This window comes from Triticum aestivum, chromosome 5A (genome assembly GCF_018294505.1).
Source record: "Triticum aestivum cultivar Chinese Spring chromosome 5A, IWGSC CS RefSeq v2.1, whole genome shotgun sequence".
In the NCBI taxonomy this organism is placed as follows: domain Eukaryota; kingdom Viridiplantae; phylum Streptophyta; class Magnoliopsida; order Poales; family Poaceae; genus Triticum; species Triticum aestivum.
Window position 1 is genome coordinate 376,762,772 of NC_057806.1, and position 16,631 is coordinate 376,779,402.

The window sequence follows — 16,631 nt, forward strand, 5'->3', positions numbered from 1 at the left end:
TGTTCCAACAAGGAACGGTCTCCAAACTTCACCTGCAACTAGCAATGCTATAAGAAGGGCTGAGCAAAGCGGTAACATAGCCAATCAACGGTTTGCTAGGACATGGTGGGTTAGAGGTTTTACATGGCAATTTGGGAGGCATGATAAGCAAGTGGTAGGCATCGTAGCATAGGCATAGCAAAAGAGCGAGCATCCAACATAGCAAAGATAGTAGTGATTTCGAGGGTATGATCATCTTGCCTGCAAAGTTGTCAGAGTTGACTGGATCCTCGAAAGCAAACTCAACGGGCTCCTCGTTAGCGAACTCGTCTCCCGGCTCTACCCAAACAAGATAAACAAGCAAACGGAGCACAATCAACCACGTGCAACTCAAACAACATGATGCAAACATGGTATGCAATGGGGATGCAATATGGGATGCATATGCAAGATTTGACAAGAAATGCATGAACCTGGCCTCAACTTGGAAATCCAAGTGTGCCACTGGAAAGATGAGATGAAATCGCTTGAAAACGATATAAAGAACACCAGAATCGGAGTTACAATTTGGAAATGGCAAGCAATTCAAATATGACCACGTTTTGCGATTTACAGCAAGTAGCCATCTAAATGCAAGAAGATGAACGTGCTACAACACCCAAACATGGCATCAAAATACATGGCAGGGATCCACTCAAGATGCTTAGCAAAAGACTAGCACTGAGCTATGGCCAATTCACCCATTAACAGGCTCAAACAAGCATGGCAAAAGTGCATTTGGCAAACAGATCTCAGACTTAGTGAAATTAACACTTGTCTGGAATTTCAGATCAGATAGCACTCTTTGGAGCATGAAAACAATATGCTACAGGACCTGAACATGGCAAGGTAAAGCATGGTATGGAGCTACTCAAAGAGCTTAACAAAAGTCCCTTAGTGACCTTGAGCCAAAAGGGATCAGAAAATACATTTGCAAGCATGTGAACATGGCAAAAATATAATCAGTTCTCAGACTTAGTGAAAACTGGAGCATGCTGAAACAGATATCAAGTAGGCATGTTTACGAGCTCGATGCACTCACTACATAGCAAGTCATGACAATCTAAGCATGCACCCATCAAGAATACAGAAAATACAAGCTAGGCATGGCAAGAACAATAACATAGCATGCACGGATCAACTACAACATCCTCGGCAAAATTGCTAACAAGTAGAAAATCTGCCCAGATTCACGAAATGACAAAAGTAGAGCTCGAATGACTCAAGCTAGGGTGCTCCATAATTGCAAACAAAGACATGGATGGATAGAGCACTACAATATTAACAAAACATCCTTACTGATCATCCTCAAAAGAGGCACGGATCACTAGGAATCAACATGAACATATGGCATAATGAGATAAACAGTCCAAGGACTTAGTGGAAAAGCGAAGTCCCTGGAATCAGCATTACCGAATGCTCCACTTTGCAAGCTTGTGCTAGTCACCACACACATCACAAAAATACATGGGTTGCACCTCTGGATAGATGGCAAAACATATAACAAAACTCATGTAGAGCTCATGGGCATATCATGCACACAATAATCATGGCAAAAATGACAAATATCTAATTGGAGCAGCAGATCTGACAATTAACTCAAATAGAATTCTTCTAACAGCATTTCGGGCATCAAGATGAACTCAAATGAAAATGATGTAATGAGATGAAATGATGTGCTCTCTGAGACGGACATTTTGATATGCTATATGCCCAAAACGGAGCTACGGATGCGGAGATACGACATGATGAACATAGCCAAAATAACTAGGGACTTGGGGAAAAAAGAGAGGTCAACCCTTCTCAGATCTAGGGTTTCACGCCGGCGCACGAACCGAGGCAAAAATCCGGCGAGGTGGCGGCGGCTCCGGCGAGGTAAGTCGAGGGGGAGGCCGGGAAGGGACGGATCCGGCCCCCTCTCGTCCCGATCCGGCGAGGGCGGCGGCTCCAGCCGGCGATGGCGGCGAGGGGTGCGGGGCGGCGCTGGCGCCTGGCCCCTGGCTCCGGCGAGCTGCTGCGGCGGCCGGGGCGAGATCCGGCCGACGATGGCGGATGCGGCGGACGGCGTCGGAGGAGGAGGCGCGGGGCGGCGCTGTCGATGGGCCCGGGAGGGCCTCCCGCGGGCCTGGCGGGCCGGGCGGCGGCGCGGGGAAGTGGGGACCTGCCCGGGACGCGTGGCGCGCCCTTATTGGACGAGGACGGCGGCGGCGAAATGTCCGGCCGGAACGGACATGTCCGGCGCGGCGCGATGCGAATTTTTAGGGTTTCGGGGGGAAGAAGAAGGAGATTTTCAGGGGGGGGGTCTTTAAATAGGCATAGGAGGAGCTAGGAGAGTCCAAATAAGGTGCAGTTTTCGGCCACGCGATTGTGATCGAACGCTCTAGATGATGGAGAAGGTTTTGGTGGGTTTTGGGCCAAATTGCAAGGGTGTTGGGCTGCAATATACACGAGGCCTTTTTGGTCCCTCAGTTAACCATTGGAGCATCAAACGAAGTCCAAATGGTACGAAACTTGACAGCGGTCTACCGGTAGTAAACCAAGGCCTCTTGGCAAGTCTCGGTCCAATCCGGAAATGTTTAATCCCCACACACGAAAGAAAGGTAGAAATGACCACCGGAGGAGAACGGAGCGCCGGAATGCAAAACGGACAACGGGGAAAAAGCTCGAATGCATGAGATGAACACGTATGCAAATGCAATGCACATGATGACATGATATGAGATGCATGACAACGATAACAACACAGAGAGACAAAAACCCGAACCCGAGAAAATAAAATAACTTAACGCCGGAAACGGCAAGAGTTGGAGTACATATTGGGAAAATCATATCCGGGGTGTTACAATGCGCTTCTCTCCTGTCCGCATGCTCGGCCTTTTTGGGAGGAGGCATGTGCATGGTTTGATCTCCGGCTGCCAAATCTCTCGCGGGAGACATGGGCGCGTGATATCACATGCATCACACAATTCTCTGATGATGATCGTGCAAAGATCACAACTATTATGTGGTATATATGGCATTCTAGGAATCGGATCAAGCATGGGGAGGTAGGTCGAGATCCTACTGAGACGATCCGATCCACGAAGGTGGCGATTGCTCTTCTACAGCTGCCCCGGAAGGCGGCTTCGATCCTGCCAGGTTTTGGCTGGGGACCACATGATGAGGGGTTTATAAAAGTTACCACGGACGGCGCACTTAACTTCACTGATGGACGCGTGGGGGGGGGGGGAGGGCGCTGGTGGTGTTGCTCATTCGTCTACTGCGTTCCTAGGCGCATGGTGCAAACCTTTTGATGGGGTATCTGATCCTCTGATCATTGAGGTGTTGCCACTGCGGGAAGGTGTCCGATTTGCTACTCTACGAGGCTTCCAAGATGTGATCATGAAGGTTGACTGTCTGGAGCTGGTGATGCTCTCGGAAACTTGCCATAATTCTCGATCTATTGTGGCTCCAATTTTGTTAGAAATAGGAGAGCTTAGTACTCTTTTCACTACTTTTGATGTTCATCATGTAAGCAGGTCAGTAAACTTATCAGCGCATCTCTGTGCAAAACATGCATGCACACTGAATGTGACTGAAAGTTGACTCGACGAGACTCCTAGCTTCCTTGTGACCAGCCTTCTGGCTGATTGTCCAAGGAATGCTCTTGCTTAATAAGCTCTCCGAATTGCTCGCAAAAAAAAAGATTCTGATTGGAGGCTCCCTCCACGGAATATGTGTCCATATAATTACGAAGAAAGCTATCATGTACCCCATCCATCTTGTTCCATTCGTTGATCTGATTCTGAACCGCTCCACTGTTGGCATGAGAGACGAGTGCGAGCACAACGTGGGGAATATGCCGGGCATCGATCCGAAGATTCCTGCAATAGAAACCTCCAAAATACAAAAAAATACTATTGATTGATTAACTTTGGGTTATTGTTGACAACGACCAGCTTGTTTACAACTTAGTCAGAGCCTTATCTTAAGATGAAATCGAGGCTTCGCTCGAACCTTCTCTGTGGATATCCAACAAAACTAGAAACATGTGTGCATTTCTGGTTTGTTGACAAAATTTAGTTTGTCATACGGCAAATGCCAAAAATGTAGCTACTAATTGGTTGGCTACCAAACTATCTTGTCAATGTCTTGACAAATTTATTTCTGTAGAAAAATGTGATAAGATCAATAACATCAAATACACATAGTACAAAAACGACAATCTTATGAGACCAATTTGGTGCTCTAGATATTAATACATTTTTCAGTAGACTTGGTCAAAATTAAACAAGTTTGGCTTAAGACAAACGCAAACTTTGTTAGTATTATCTTTAGACGGCCCCATTTATTATGTTGCATGACTCATGTTAGCACCCCATTTGCAATTATACGGGTATCCTCTATTTCCTCATTAGAACCTTTATTTAGTCGCTGCATGTGATTGCATGATAGTACTTATGATATTAGAGCATCTATAGCCGGGTGCCTCAAACACCCCTCCCCCCACCATACGCCCGGGTGGATGCCTCGATCAGTGACCGGTTAAAAAAAAGTTGACCTAGACGGGCGCCTCAACGGGCCTCAAACGCCCGAGCTAAACGTCACCCTTCATATCCAGCCCAAAAATAAGGCGGATATGAGGAGGCCTGGGCGCGTCCGTCATGTCAGATTAACGGCTGGGTCACACACGAAATCGTCTGGAAACCCAACAGTTGGATGGGCGTCTCCTCCGGGCGGGATGTGAATGTTGTGTGGCGCCGCTCCGGCTCGCCACCCCAGGCCAAAGTCGATCCAGCTATTTAAGCCGGCCGACGTCCGCAACCCTAGCCACAACCTCATCCTCCCTCTCTGCACCGTCAACCCGATCATATCTCTCTTTGTCTCCGCCTTCCTCTTCCCTCGTCGTCCGACATGGCCCGGCAGAAGAAGACCACCTATGCTATGCTAACGCCGGAGCGCCGCTTCCAGACCCGGGAGAGGCGCGCAGCCCAGATCGCATCGGGCCTGCCTCCGGACTCACCGGAGCCGGTGGAGGAGGAGGAGGGGGAGCAGCAGCTAGAGCCCATGGAGGGGCGGATCCGAAGGAGGAGTCGGCGCCGGTTGCGGGCTTCACCATGGAGGAGGCCATGTCGAAGTTCGCCGTCGCCCAAGAGGCGGAGATGGAGGAGCAGATAGGCATCCTGGAGTCCATCCAGAATGAAGCGTACGTGGAGTCCAACCGGGATTTCCTCCGGCAAGAACAAGCGAAGACTGACGCGCTCTTCGACGAGGTGGAAGCGGAGATAGAGGCGGAGGCAGAGGAGGAGCGGGAGTTGTGTCTGCCCGATGTACCCGAGCCCGGAACGGAGATAGTGGACATCTCCGACGACAACGAGTAGCGTAGTCAAGAATTAGTTGATATACGTAGTATGTAGATGTTTTCTTTACATGGTTTGTATGATTTTCAGATTTTACATATGAGGTGTTCGGATACAGAGAGAGTTATTTGAGAAGTGTCTGGACGCGTCCGCGGGCGTTTGAGGGGCCGGATTTGTCAAGTCCAGTTGTAGATGCTCTTATATACCACTATGGAATGTCTTGCGAGTTTCACATGGATAATTGTGGAGTTGTAGCATTTTAAACACGTTTGATTTCCTCATTGTACTCTCTCCGCTTATAAATATAAGATATTTTAATAATATGAACTACATACAGACTGGAATGAGTGAACAAACGCATCAATACTATCCATGTACATTCAATTTGTAAAATAGTTAGTAGAATATTTTATACTGTAGTACTCCCTCCGTAAACTAATATAAGAGCGTTTAGATCACTATTTTAGTGATCTAAACGCTCTTATATTAGTTTACAGAGGAAGTATTTATGAACAAGGGAGTAGTAAATAGGTTTCCGGTACTCCAAATGCCAAGAAAAGTCATCCCACACACAAAAATGCCAAGGAAAATCAAGAACGCTTCTGGGGAAACATGACAGCCAGATCAACAAAAATGCTGCTCCTTTTTTCCCGAAAAAACAAAGCGCCCCGCGAAAAAGAAAAACGCTCCTGTTTTGGTGGCCTTCGTCCGTTTTCAAATGCACAGCATAGGTCGGTCGACCATTTTCATGCGTTTGAACGGATCCGCAGGCGCCACGTGGACGCGTCCCATCTAATCTGACGCGGGCAGTGGCGCAGCATGCCATTGGCCAATGGCCGGCCAGACCTAAGCTAAGCTAAGGGCTGAACCTTTTTCCAGATGTAGGGCGCACGCTGCGTGACTTTCCTGCACAATCTTCACTCCACACCTCTCGTGTTTACGATATTACGGACACGGGGTCGCGAACCATGCACGGTTCATGAAGGCATCCGATTGCATCTACATTCACGCGGCTGATGATGTGTACTCAATCATCGTGGTCACGTCATGTTGCTCAATCCGGGGTTCACTAAACCCACTTTAGATTCACTTACATGCGACGAATGTTGGAAATAATGGGCCTAGCCCATGAGAAATTTCTGAAATCTCAAACCAGGCTCATGAAAAATGATAAGTGTTGGTGCTAAAAGTTTAGTCTTATATGGCTAGTTGAGGAGGTGTGAGATCTCTTTATATAGTGAGTTCTCTATGTCATACTTGGTTGGGTGTGACGGAGAGAAATAGAAGATCGCATGTGCGACATGCACGCGAATGGTTTGCCAAATCTATAGAGGCGCGACTTCCTTTTGTCGTTTATTTTTGATGTCTTGGCAGACAAGTTAAATATTTCTTGTTCTGTAAGTAAACAAATTATAATCCAAAAATCAGTTTGAGTAATGCTTGTGAAACGACACCGCCTTTGGTCCTATTGTATGTACTGCTACTGGCGCGGCCAAAGGCACATCGAAAACACGTAGGGTTTTGCTTCATCTCGTAACTTGCCCCGCCATCGTAATCTACTTCATCACGAACGCCGTTGTGCAACGGTGTGCGGAAGAGCAGGTCTCCGAAACCGTTCGTTCTTGCAATTCTGCACTAGGAGAGAACAAATTAGTTTTTTGGGAAGCATTCTGCCCGACTGCTCGAGTTCGTCATTACGGGTCGTCTTTCATCCAAGTCAGGCGGCTCTACTCATCGTCGTCTTCATCACCGTCAGCAACAGATCGTCATCAACATCGTCATCAACAACGTCGCTCCTACTTGTTACTATTGTTTATATAGAAATCTATTTTCATTTTCTACTCCCAAATTTACAGACCTGTTACTATTGTTTATATATAATCTGTATTCACTATCTACTCCAAAATTTACAGACATGTTACTACTTATTTATATATAATCCATTAATCTTAGCTGCGATCAGTTAGCAGGAAAGCAAGATTGGGTCTTGGAAGAAAGATTTTGGACCCAGAATACCGCTGAGCTAGAAAAGTTACCATACTGAACAAAAGTGCGTCTTACACAAAACTTTATAATACAAGGACTTAACTGAAAATAGCTGCAAACCAGTTTGTCTTGGGCAGGTTTGGGCTGAAATCTGGTCCTTCCGAGCCGGTAGCACAGACAGAGAAGGTGGGAGGCGAATCTCGTGGAATTCTCTCTCCACTGCTCGCCGGAAACCAAGAAATCGCCAACCCACGAATCTTCCCTCACAACCAGTCCACACCGCCGCGCCAAGTCCCGATCTTGCCGGCCGAGCTGCACTCCGGCCGTCCCCAGTTCCCCGGCTCGACCCTCCCGCCACGAATTCGGACGGCTCGTCCACCCTGGCAGGTGAGAAATCCTCGAATTTCTTCTTCAATTTGTTTTGGCCGCGGGGAGGATTCCCGAATTTTACCTGTCTCGTTTCCCCACCTCTTGCCTGGCCCAAGTAGTTTCCATGGGTGGTCGGGGCCATTTGGGGGAAGAAAGGGGCGAGAAGAGCCCTCGTGAGGCTGACATGGTGGGCCCACGTTCTGTGGGGGATGGCTGGCATATGGTTTTTCATCGGGTTCTTGGGGCATCGTAGCCCCTGACGACAACCTGGCGATCAGCAGCTGTTATGTTGGGGGTTGCTCATCTTCTTGCCCTGATAAAAGTGCGAGCTTCCATGGAATTCATATTTTGTATCGCTGGTCAGTTGTTTCTAATGAGAGAATAAGAGGCTGGGATAGCATAGCAAACAACCATCATCATGGTTGTATTTTGGATGAAGTGGCAAATTCCTCTTACATAGGAGGAGTTGAGAACACAGAAACTCTTGGAACTACCGATTTCCTGTACTAGCGTTAGTAGGATGAATTGGCGTTAAGAAATAAAAACTTTTGTTGGAACCTTGGCTAGAGGTTTCTTTGAAAATTTCAGCAGCCCCTTTGGTCCATAACGGGGCGGGACTCATTCTATTATGATTCTTTAGATTATTCGCAATTGATGGCCGCTTGGATGACTAGAATGGCTCATTCGAGCCACCACCTCGCCTATTTGTATCCGTGCTGTTTTGTCTTGCTTAGTGGCCATGAAATTGACCTGTCTGAGCTGATCCAGGATCGCAATAGTATGAGATGGTGCACCGTCCCAGCTGTGGGCACAAGTATTCCAGTATCAGTTTGTGTTGCCTCTGTGACTTGTATGATTTGATTGATCTGCCTTGTAAACAGAACGACCAGTGGAATGATGAGATAAAGGTATTAGCGTGGATGAAAACAGAAAATGGCTGTTCCCTCTAGCATTCTGGGCAGAATATGAGAATTTTAGCTGTTTGCTATGGCAAACGACATCTCTGTAGGCTGTTAGTGCTCTCAGTATTATCTAGTACTGTACTAAATTAAATTAAACACTCCCCGTTGTCTTAAATCCAATGTGTGGTTAGTCTTCCCTGAAGTACCCGGGTTCTGTATGAAAATTGCCATATCTTACTGCTTTTTGTTTGAGGTGTCTTAATAGGGCATTAACTACCTAGCAAATCATCATACATGTTGCAAGCTGGTGGTCTTTCTCAGTAGATAGGGAGTGAAATATGTCACGGCACCTTCATATTAAGTAGTTATATTTTGTACTTTCATTAATGCAAATTGTTGGTGATCACTGCATGTCAGACTCCCCCTTCTATTAAAATAGCATGGTTCTCTAAGGAAATAAAATAGCTTTTTCTATTTGGTTCCTTACATCATTTTTTCCCTAGATGATGAACAGTATATCCACCAGCACTAGAGTCTAATCGTAGCAACTCAGTCGCTCACCTGCAGCAAATGGAATCAGGTGAAAACAACATGGGCTCGAATGATGGACCAAACAGCAAAGCTAGCTTGGCTGCGAGGCAACGCTTACGGTGGACAGATGAGTTGCATGAACAATTTGTGGAGGCTGTTACTCAACTTGGCGGTCCTGATAGTACGTATCCACACTGCAACTGTGCTTCATTACTTCTTTATATGAATACTATTTCTTCTTACTGTGTAATCACTTTATGGGACTAGATAATGTAGTTTATTTGAAATCTAAAGGTGATATAATTTTACATTAATTCATTTATATTACATGACATTGTTATATCTAGTGAAGTTTTTAGTATAGTTTGAAAATACCAGACATTCTTAAAAGTGACAATAGCATGTATATATATGATGCCGTGGAACTCAAAACATTGTTCTAAGTAGAAAGCTTATATATGGTTTTAAGCTGTCACATTATCTCAATACAACATCATATAAGCTTGGAATAAGTGAGAGAATTGTACCAAGCAAGAAGCCCTTTTAAGTGAGAGAATTGTAGCTTGATTTTTAAGACTTCCAAATCACTTGGGTGAGGATCTCCATCCATCTAAGCAATTAATAACTTTTATCAGTATTTTCTTATGTTATAAAAGTGAAACGTAAGAATGTACTTAGGTTGTACTTATCTGTCTGTTATGTGCATTCGCACCTTTATTTGCTACAGTAATTATATAGGCTTATTATGCTTCTGCTGGCACTTTTTTTTTGAACTTTGCTTCTGCTGACACTTGAATTCCTCAAATGCAACAGGAGCAACTCCTAAAGGAGTTTTGAGAATTATGGGTACACCAGGATTAACAATATACCATGTGAAAAGTCACTTGCAGGTACATCTTGTTTAACAGTGCCACTTGGCCTTTGGCAATATATTAACTCTTAATTTCTGATATTGAATTCCTCTATTACTGTTTTCAGAAATACAGGCTAGCAAAGTACATTCCTGACTCTTCAGCTGATGGTAGGTGAACACACTTCTCATATACTTGGTATTGTGATGTTTTTTTCAGTTCTTTCCTAATATGTATCTCTCGTGTAGGTAACAAGGCTGATAACAAAGATCCAGGGGATTCGCTAGCAGGACTTGATGGATCCTCGTATGTATAATGACCAGTTATAATCTCCATTAAACAGTAACTTATGTAAACTGTGACTGGCATGGCATGAGATGCAAGTACTGCAATGTATGCCGTATTCTACAATGCACTAAGAAATTCATCTAGCATAGTCAACTCACTTATTTTACCACTCTTTAGTTTGCATGCTGCTCGACAAACACATGCTAACTGTGGTTCCTCAGTAATTAGAAACATGAAAAAATTAGGGTGCAACCATAATCTAATTGAAATCTCTTATTTTATACTGATGAGTAATTTCTGCAAAATGGAAGTGTTCAATTTATTTTATTCCGTTCATCAATTTTTGGCCTTGAATACCCTCAGGTACACAAATACTGCGCAGCAACGAAAACACGTTGATATAGCTTCAAACTGATCCATATGCATTTTTATCTTCCTTTATTTGAAAGATGTAATTTCGTTGCTTTTTGTTGGTTTATCCATGCTATGCTATCCGTAAGGGGCAAGTCTTTTGCTAATGTATAGCGACCTTTTTCTTGGAGACTTCAATTTCACTTTTGGAATTAGTGTCTTTCAGTTGATGCTGCTCCCCTGTTTTCCTCAGTTTTCCCTAGGGACGTTTGATCGTCGAGCCTTTTTCTTTACAGTGGAATGCAGATATCTGAAGCCCTGAAGCTGCAGATGGAGGTCCAAAAGCGGTTGCATGAACAGCTTGAAGTAAGTTTTTTGTTTGCGTTCCAAAAGCAGTCCAAACGCAAATGCTTGTAAAATACTTTATTTGCTGTGGTGAATTAAAAAACATGGGTTTTTCCATTCTAAAAACAGAGGAAATTTTTTAGTCAGCTAGAGGCAAAAACAAGTCCGTTCCTAATATTGTCAACTTCCACGCTTCTTCTAGTAATGGCTGCGAAGTCTGCATTAGAGACATTGTTTGCGTTTCGGTTTGTAATCTCATTCATATTTCCGAACTTGCAAATTAAGTAAATAGTTAGGTTTAATTGACCAGATGCATTAGTTGCATGCTTGCATAGCGGTAAGTTCATCAATAACCTACAATTATATTAAGTAGAGATCAATGATAAGATGTGCTGATAACATTTTCTTTAGGTACAAAGGCAGCTGCAGCTGCGAATCGAGGCACAGGGAAAGTACCTTAAGAAAATCATAGAAGAGCAGCAGCGTTTCGGTGGCGGTGGTATAAAGTCTGAAACACCTGGTGCAGGAGCTACTGTCACAGCGTCGAGCGATCAGTTCCCCGACTCTGAGAGGACAGACCCCTCAACTCCTGCACCCACATCTGAATCTGCATCTCAAGGTGCAGCTTTCAAAAGAGACAGTGGAAGCCAGACTGAAGCAATCAAGAGCCCATGTCACGATGAACCGCTGCTAACAGCAGATTCCAACTGTCATCCCGGTTCTCCTACTCTCAGTCCGAAGCACGAGAGGGCAGCAAAGAGGCAGCGAGGCAGCGAGGCTGAATTCCCGGAGGCCGAGTTATCCCTTCCGCAGCATATCTTCGAGTCGAGCTCGGGGCCGGAGTTCCAGCAATGTGCGGTGCCCTACTACTCGGGTCATTAGCCTCCCGGCAGCTACATTTTGGCAGCATCTTAGAATGGTGTCATCTAAGGGGATATGTTGTATGTTGACAAAAGTTGTTAGGTGTTTTCAGGTGGTTGTTTACATGATGCATACTTACACATGACATCTATATCTTGCATTTGTAGCGCCTTGACTTGTAACCTTATTGGCAGATGAGTTGACCAGTTTGGGTGGGGTGGGCACTGTTAGCCTGTTTTTTACATGCTATGTTTTCTACTCTTGTTCTTGAGTCTTAACACCAAGTTTATCTTGCTATGCAATTTGTTATGAGGATGATTGATGGTCAGAAATAAGACGATTAGCAGTGTTTTCATGTCAATGCCCCCTTTTAAGTGTGTACTTCGCACAAAATATAATAAAAAAATTATACCATCAAAAGTCTAGGCAAAATCCCAAGTAAACATCTACAAACTTTTTTGAAAGAACATCTACTAACTTGAAACTTGTGTGCTCCTTCCATTCGGACATATAGGGCCTAATTTGCATTTTGAGATTTGCTTTGATCGTCAATAAAAGTAATACTATATGAGATGTTTGCTATAAAAATATATCACTAGAAACTAGTACCCCTTTGTAAAGAAATATAAGAGTGTGTTTAGATCACTGAAGTAGTGATATAAACGCGCTTATATTACCTCCGTTCTTAAATTCTTGACTAGATACATTCGTACGTAGATAAATATTCCCTCCGTCCGGAAATACTTGTCAAAAAGATGGATAAAAATGGTTGCATTTAGAACTAAAATATGTCTAGATACATCCACTCTGACAAGTATTTTCGGATGGAGGAAGTATAAAACAAGAATTTTGAGACGAAGAAAGTATTTCTTTACAAGGGAGTAGTTTTAATATGAATTCAACGATGTACTTTTTGTGGCAACTGTTAATTCAATGGTATAGTTCAAGGGGCTCCTGCCTGGTGTTACGTGCCCCTTGTTCGTCTTTTTCCTGAGGAAGACTTGTATAGGGTCCATCCTTAGATGAGATCAATGAAATCTATCATTTTGAAGATACAAAACATGTTAAAAAACTATGAAACTTTTTGCAGACATTCATCCATCTTTGATGTACAATCTCAAAAAGTTTCAGCTCCTAATTTGAACTACACTTTGGGCACGTTTGGTTGCATTGGGTGAAAAGTGCCTGCATTTGAGCCACATCCCAATCTAGCCTGGTTTAGTAAAAACAGGCAACAAACCAACATCTGCATGTTGTTTAGTTGTCTGCATTGCATTAATGGCCACTTTAAGGCCGGCTGTTTGGTTGCCCGCATTTGTGCTTAAGAGTGAGCAGGTGCAACCCACAACTGTTTGGATGCATACAGTTTTGTGTTCTGTTCATCCCATTCAAGTGTGGTGGCCTTACCACCACATTAGGCACAACAGTAGGTAGAGCACTACAAATAGCACAGAAAACTAGCAGCTAAACAAGCTAACATCGCATAAACAATCAACTAAACAACAGATAAGAGCAGATAAATAGCAACTAAACAACACATTTGCTAAATAGACTTAAATTTAACGACAGTTGGGGCATCACATGCCCCCTGCTTCACCACAGGGTGCTTAACCCTGGACAAAATATTAACAGTTCACGCCAAGTTCTCCGATCACCGATGCAACAAACTAATTATGAGTTCATCGAAACTACTTCAGAAGGCGACTTCAAGGTCACCGATGCAGCTCGTGCCGGTTGCAGCGAACCTTGCACCCGATGGAGCTATCGTGGTTGTAGATTTGAACGTTGAGGCCTAGGCCAGAGATGCGCAGCACGACGAGGTCGTCGGGGACGATCCTGTGACGACGACAAAAGTAGTGCTAGGTCCGGCCAAGCACCATCTGCCCCTCGAAGGTCTGAACCTGCACCTAGAATTCGCATCATGTAACACCCCGGATGTAACTTTCCCAATTTGTACTCCAACTCTTGCCGTTTCCGGCGTTAAGTTAATTTATTATCTCGGGTTCGGGTTTTTGTCTCCGTGTGTTGTTGTCGTTTTCATGCATCTCATATCATGTCTTCATGTGCATTGCATTTGCATACGTGTTCGTCTCATGCATTCGCACATTTTCCCCGTTGTCCGTTTTGCATTCCGGCGCTTCGTTCTCCTCCGGTGGTCATTTCTAGCTTTCTTTTATGTGTGGCGATTAAACATTTCCGGATTAGACCGAGACTTGCCAAGCGGCCTTAGTTTACTACCGGTAGACCGCCTGTCAAGTTTCGTATCATTTGGACTTCGTTTGATACTCCAACGGTTAACCGAGGGACCGAAAAGGCCTCGTGTGTGTTGCAGCCCAACACCCCTCTAATTTGGCCCAAAACCCACCTAACTCTGCTCCATCATCTAGAGCGTTCGATCACGATCGCGTGGCCGAAAACCGCACCTCATTTGGACTCTTCTAGCTCCCTCTACCTTTAAAGCTAGACCCCCTCCGAATCCGGATCTTCCCCCTCCTCAAAACCCTAATTTTCGTCTCCGCGCGGCCAGACATTGTCCGCCCCGCGCCGGACGTCGCCGCCGCCCCAACCGGGAGCCACCACGTGGCACTCCGCCGCCAGCCGCCGCCGCGGCCCGGGAGCCCAGATCCGGCCCCCGCGGCCCGCTCCCGCCCGCCGCCACCTACCGCGTCCCGCCGCCGTTGCTCCTCCCGGCCCGCGCCACCGCGCCGCGCGCGCGCGCCCTCGCCGGTGGCTGCCTCGCCCCTTGCCGGCAACGACCGCGGCCGCGCCGCCCCGCGCCTCCCGGCCCACGCCACCGCCAAGCCGCCGCCGCCCGCGGATCTCCGCCGCCGACGTCGCACCCTCCGGCCGCCTCCTGCCTCCTCAACACCGGCTCCGGCGAGCTTCATCCCCACCGGTGAACAGTGCACGCCACCGCCTCGATCTGCATGCCGGGTCAACCCTAGATCCGGTGGTAAATTTCGTCTAAGTCCCTAAAATTCCAGATCCAAGTGCCCCTGTTCGTAGCTTCATAACCTTGCATCCGTAGCTCCGATTCATGCATATAGCATATCAAAATGTTCATCTCAGAGAGTACATCATTTCGTTTCATTGCATCATTTCCATTTGAGTTCATCTTGATGCCCGAAATGCTGTTAGAAGAGGGCTACTTGAGATAATTGTCAGATCTGCTACTCCGTTTAGATTTTTGTCATTTTTGCATGATTAATGTGTGCATGATATGCCCTGTTGCTCTACATGTGTTTTGTTAAGGGTTTTGTCATCTTTCCAGAGGTGCAATCCATGTATTTTTGTGATGTGTGTGGTGACTTGTGCAAGCTTGCAAAGTGGTGCACTTGCTAATTTTGTTTCCAGGGACTTAGAAATTCCACTAAGTCCTTGAGCTGTTTATCTCATGTTGCCATATGTTCATGTTGTTTCCTAGTGATCCGTGCCTATTTTGAGGATGATCAGTAAGGATGTTTTGTCAATCTTGTAGTGCTCTATCCATCCATGTCTTTGTTTGAAATTTTGGAGCAACCTAGCTTGAGTCAGACGAGTTCTACTTTTGCTACTTTGTGAATCTGGGCAGATTGTCAACTTGTTTGCAATTTTGCCGATGATGTTGTAGTTATTCCGTGCATGCCATGCCATTGTTCTTGCCATGTCTAGCTTGCATTTTGTTTCTTCTTGTTGGATGTATGCTTGTATTGCCATGACTTGCATCGTAGTGAGTGCATCGAGCTCGTAAACATGCCTACTTGATATCTGTTTTCAGCATGTTCCAGTTTTCACTAAGTCTGAAAACTGATTATGTTTTTGCTATGTTCACATGCTTGCAATTGTATTTTCTGATCCCTTTTGCCTCAAGGTCACTAAGGGACTTTTGTTAAGCTATTTGAGTAGCTCCATGCCATGCTTTACTTTGCCATTTTCAGATCCTGTAGCATATAGTTTTGTTGCTCCGAAGAGGGCTACCTGATCTGAAATTCCAGACAAGTGTTAATTTCACTAAGTCTGAGATCTGTTTGTCATATGCATTTTTGCCATGCTTGTTTGAACCTGTTAATGGATGAATTGGCCATAGCTCAGTGCTAGACTTTTGTTAAGAATCTTGAATGACTCCCTTCCATGTATTTTGTTGTCATGTTTGGGTGCTGTAGCATGTTCATCTCATTGCATTTAGATGCCTACTTGCTGTAAATCGCAGACCGGTGTCATTTTTGAATCGCTTGCCATTTCCAAACCGTAACTCCGATTCCGGCGTTCTTTATATCGTTTTCAAGCGATTTCATCTCATCTTTCTAGTGGCACACTTGGATTTCCAAGTTGAGGCTAGGTTCATGCTTTTCCTGTCATTTCTTGCATTTGGCATCCCGCATCGCATCCCGCATAGCATATCATCATTGCATCATATTGTTTGGTCCCTGCACGTGGTTGATTGTGTCCTTGTTGCTTGTTTGTCTTGTTTGGGTAGAGCCGGGAGACGAGTTCGTTAACAAGGAGCCCGTTGAGTTTGCTTTCGAGGATCCAGTCAACTCTGACAACTGTGCAGGCAAGATGATCATACCCTCGAAATCACTATTATCTTTGCTATGCTAGTTTGCTCGCTCTTTTGCTATGCCAATGCTATGATGCCTACCACTTGCTTGCAAGCCTCCCAAATTGCCATGTCAAACCTCTAACCCACCATGTCCTAGCAAACCGTTGATTGGCTATGTTACCGCTCTGCTCAGCCCCTCTTACAGCGTTGCTAGTTGCAGGTGAAGATTGGAGGCCGTTCCTTGTTGGAACATTTATTTACTTGTTGG

The 16,631-nt window shown here is 45.3% G+C and overlaps 1 protein-coding gene across 5 annotated transcripts; it reads left to right on the forward strand.

The window, feature by feature from the left end:
- The first annotated feature begins 7,456 nt into the window (after positions 1–7,456).
- On the forward strand, positions 7,457–12,103 carry LOC123103458 (myb family transcription factor PHL7). 5 transcript variants are annotated; one of them, XM_044525054.1, is made up of 7 exons: positions 7,457–7,730; positions 9,195–9,326; positions 9,959–10,035; positions 10,124–10,166; positions 10,245–10,302; positions 10,932–11,001; positions 11,392–12,103. In XM_044525054.1, the coding sequence occupies exons 2-7, from the start codon at positions 9,206–9,208 to the stop codon at positions 11,860–11,862; spliced, it is 840 nt and encodes a 279-aa protein (XP_044380989.1). In that variant the 5' UTR covers positions 7,457–7,730; positions 9,195–9,205; the 3' UTR covers positions 11,863–12,103. The 5 variants fall into 5 exon arrangements, with proteins under 5 accessions (XP_044380989.1, XP_044380987.1, XP_044380988.1 ...); XM_044525052.1 differs by having other exon boundaries at positions 7,466–7,730; positions 9,118–9,326; XM_044525053.1 differs by having other exon boundaries at positions 7,475–7,730; positions 9,129–9,326.
- Positions 12,104–16,631: the final 4,528 nt, after the last annotated feature.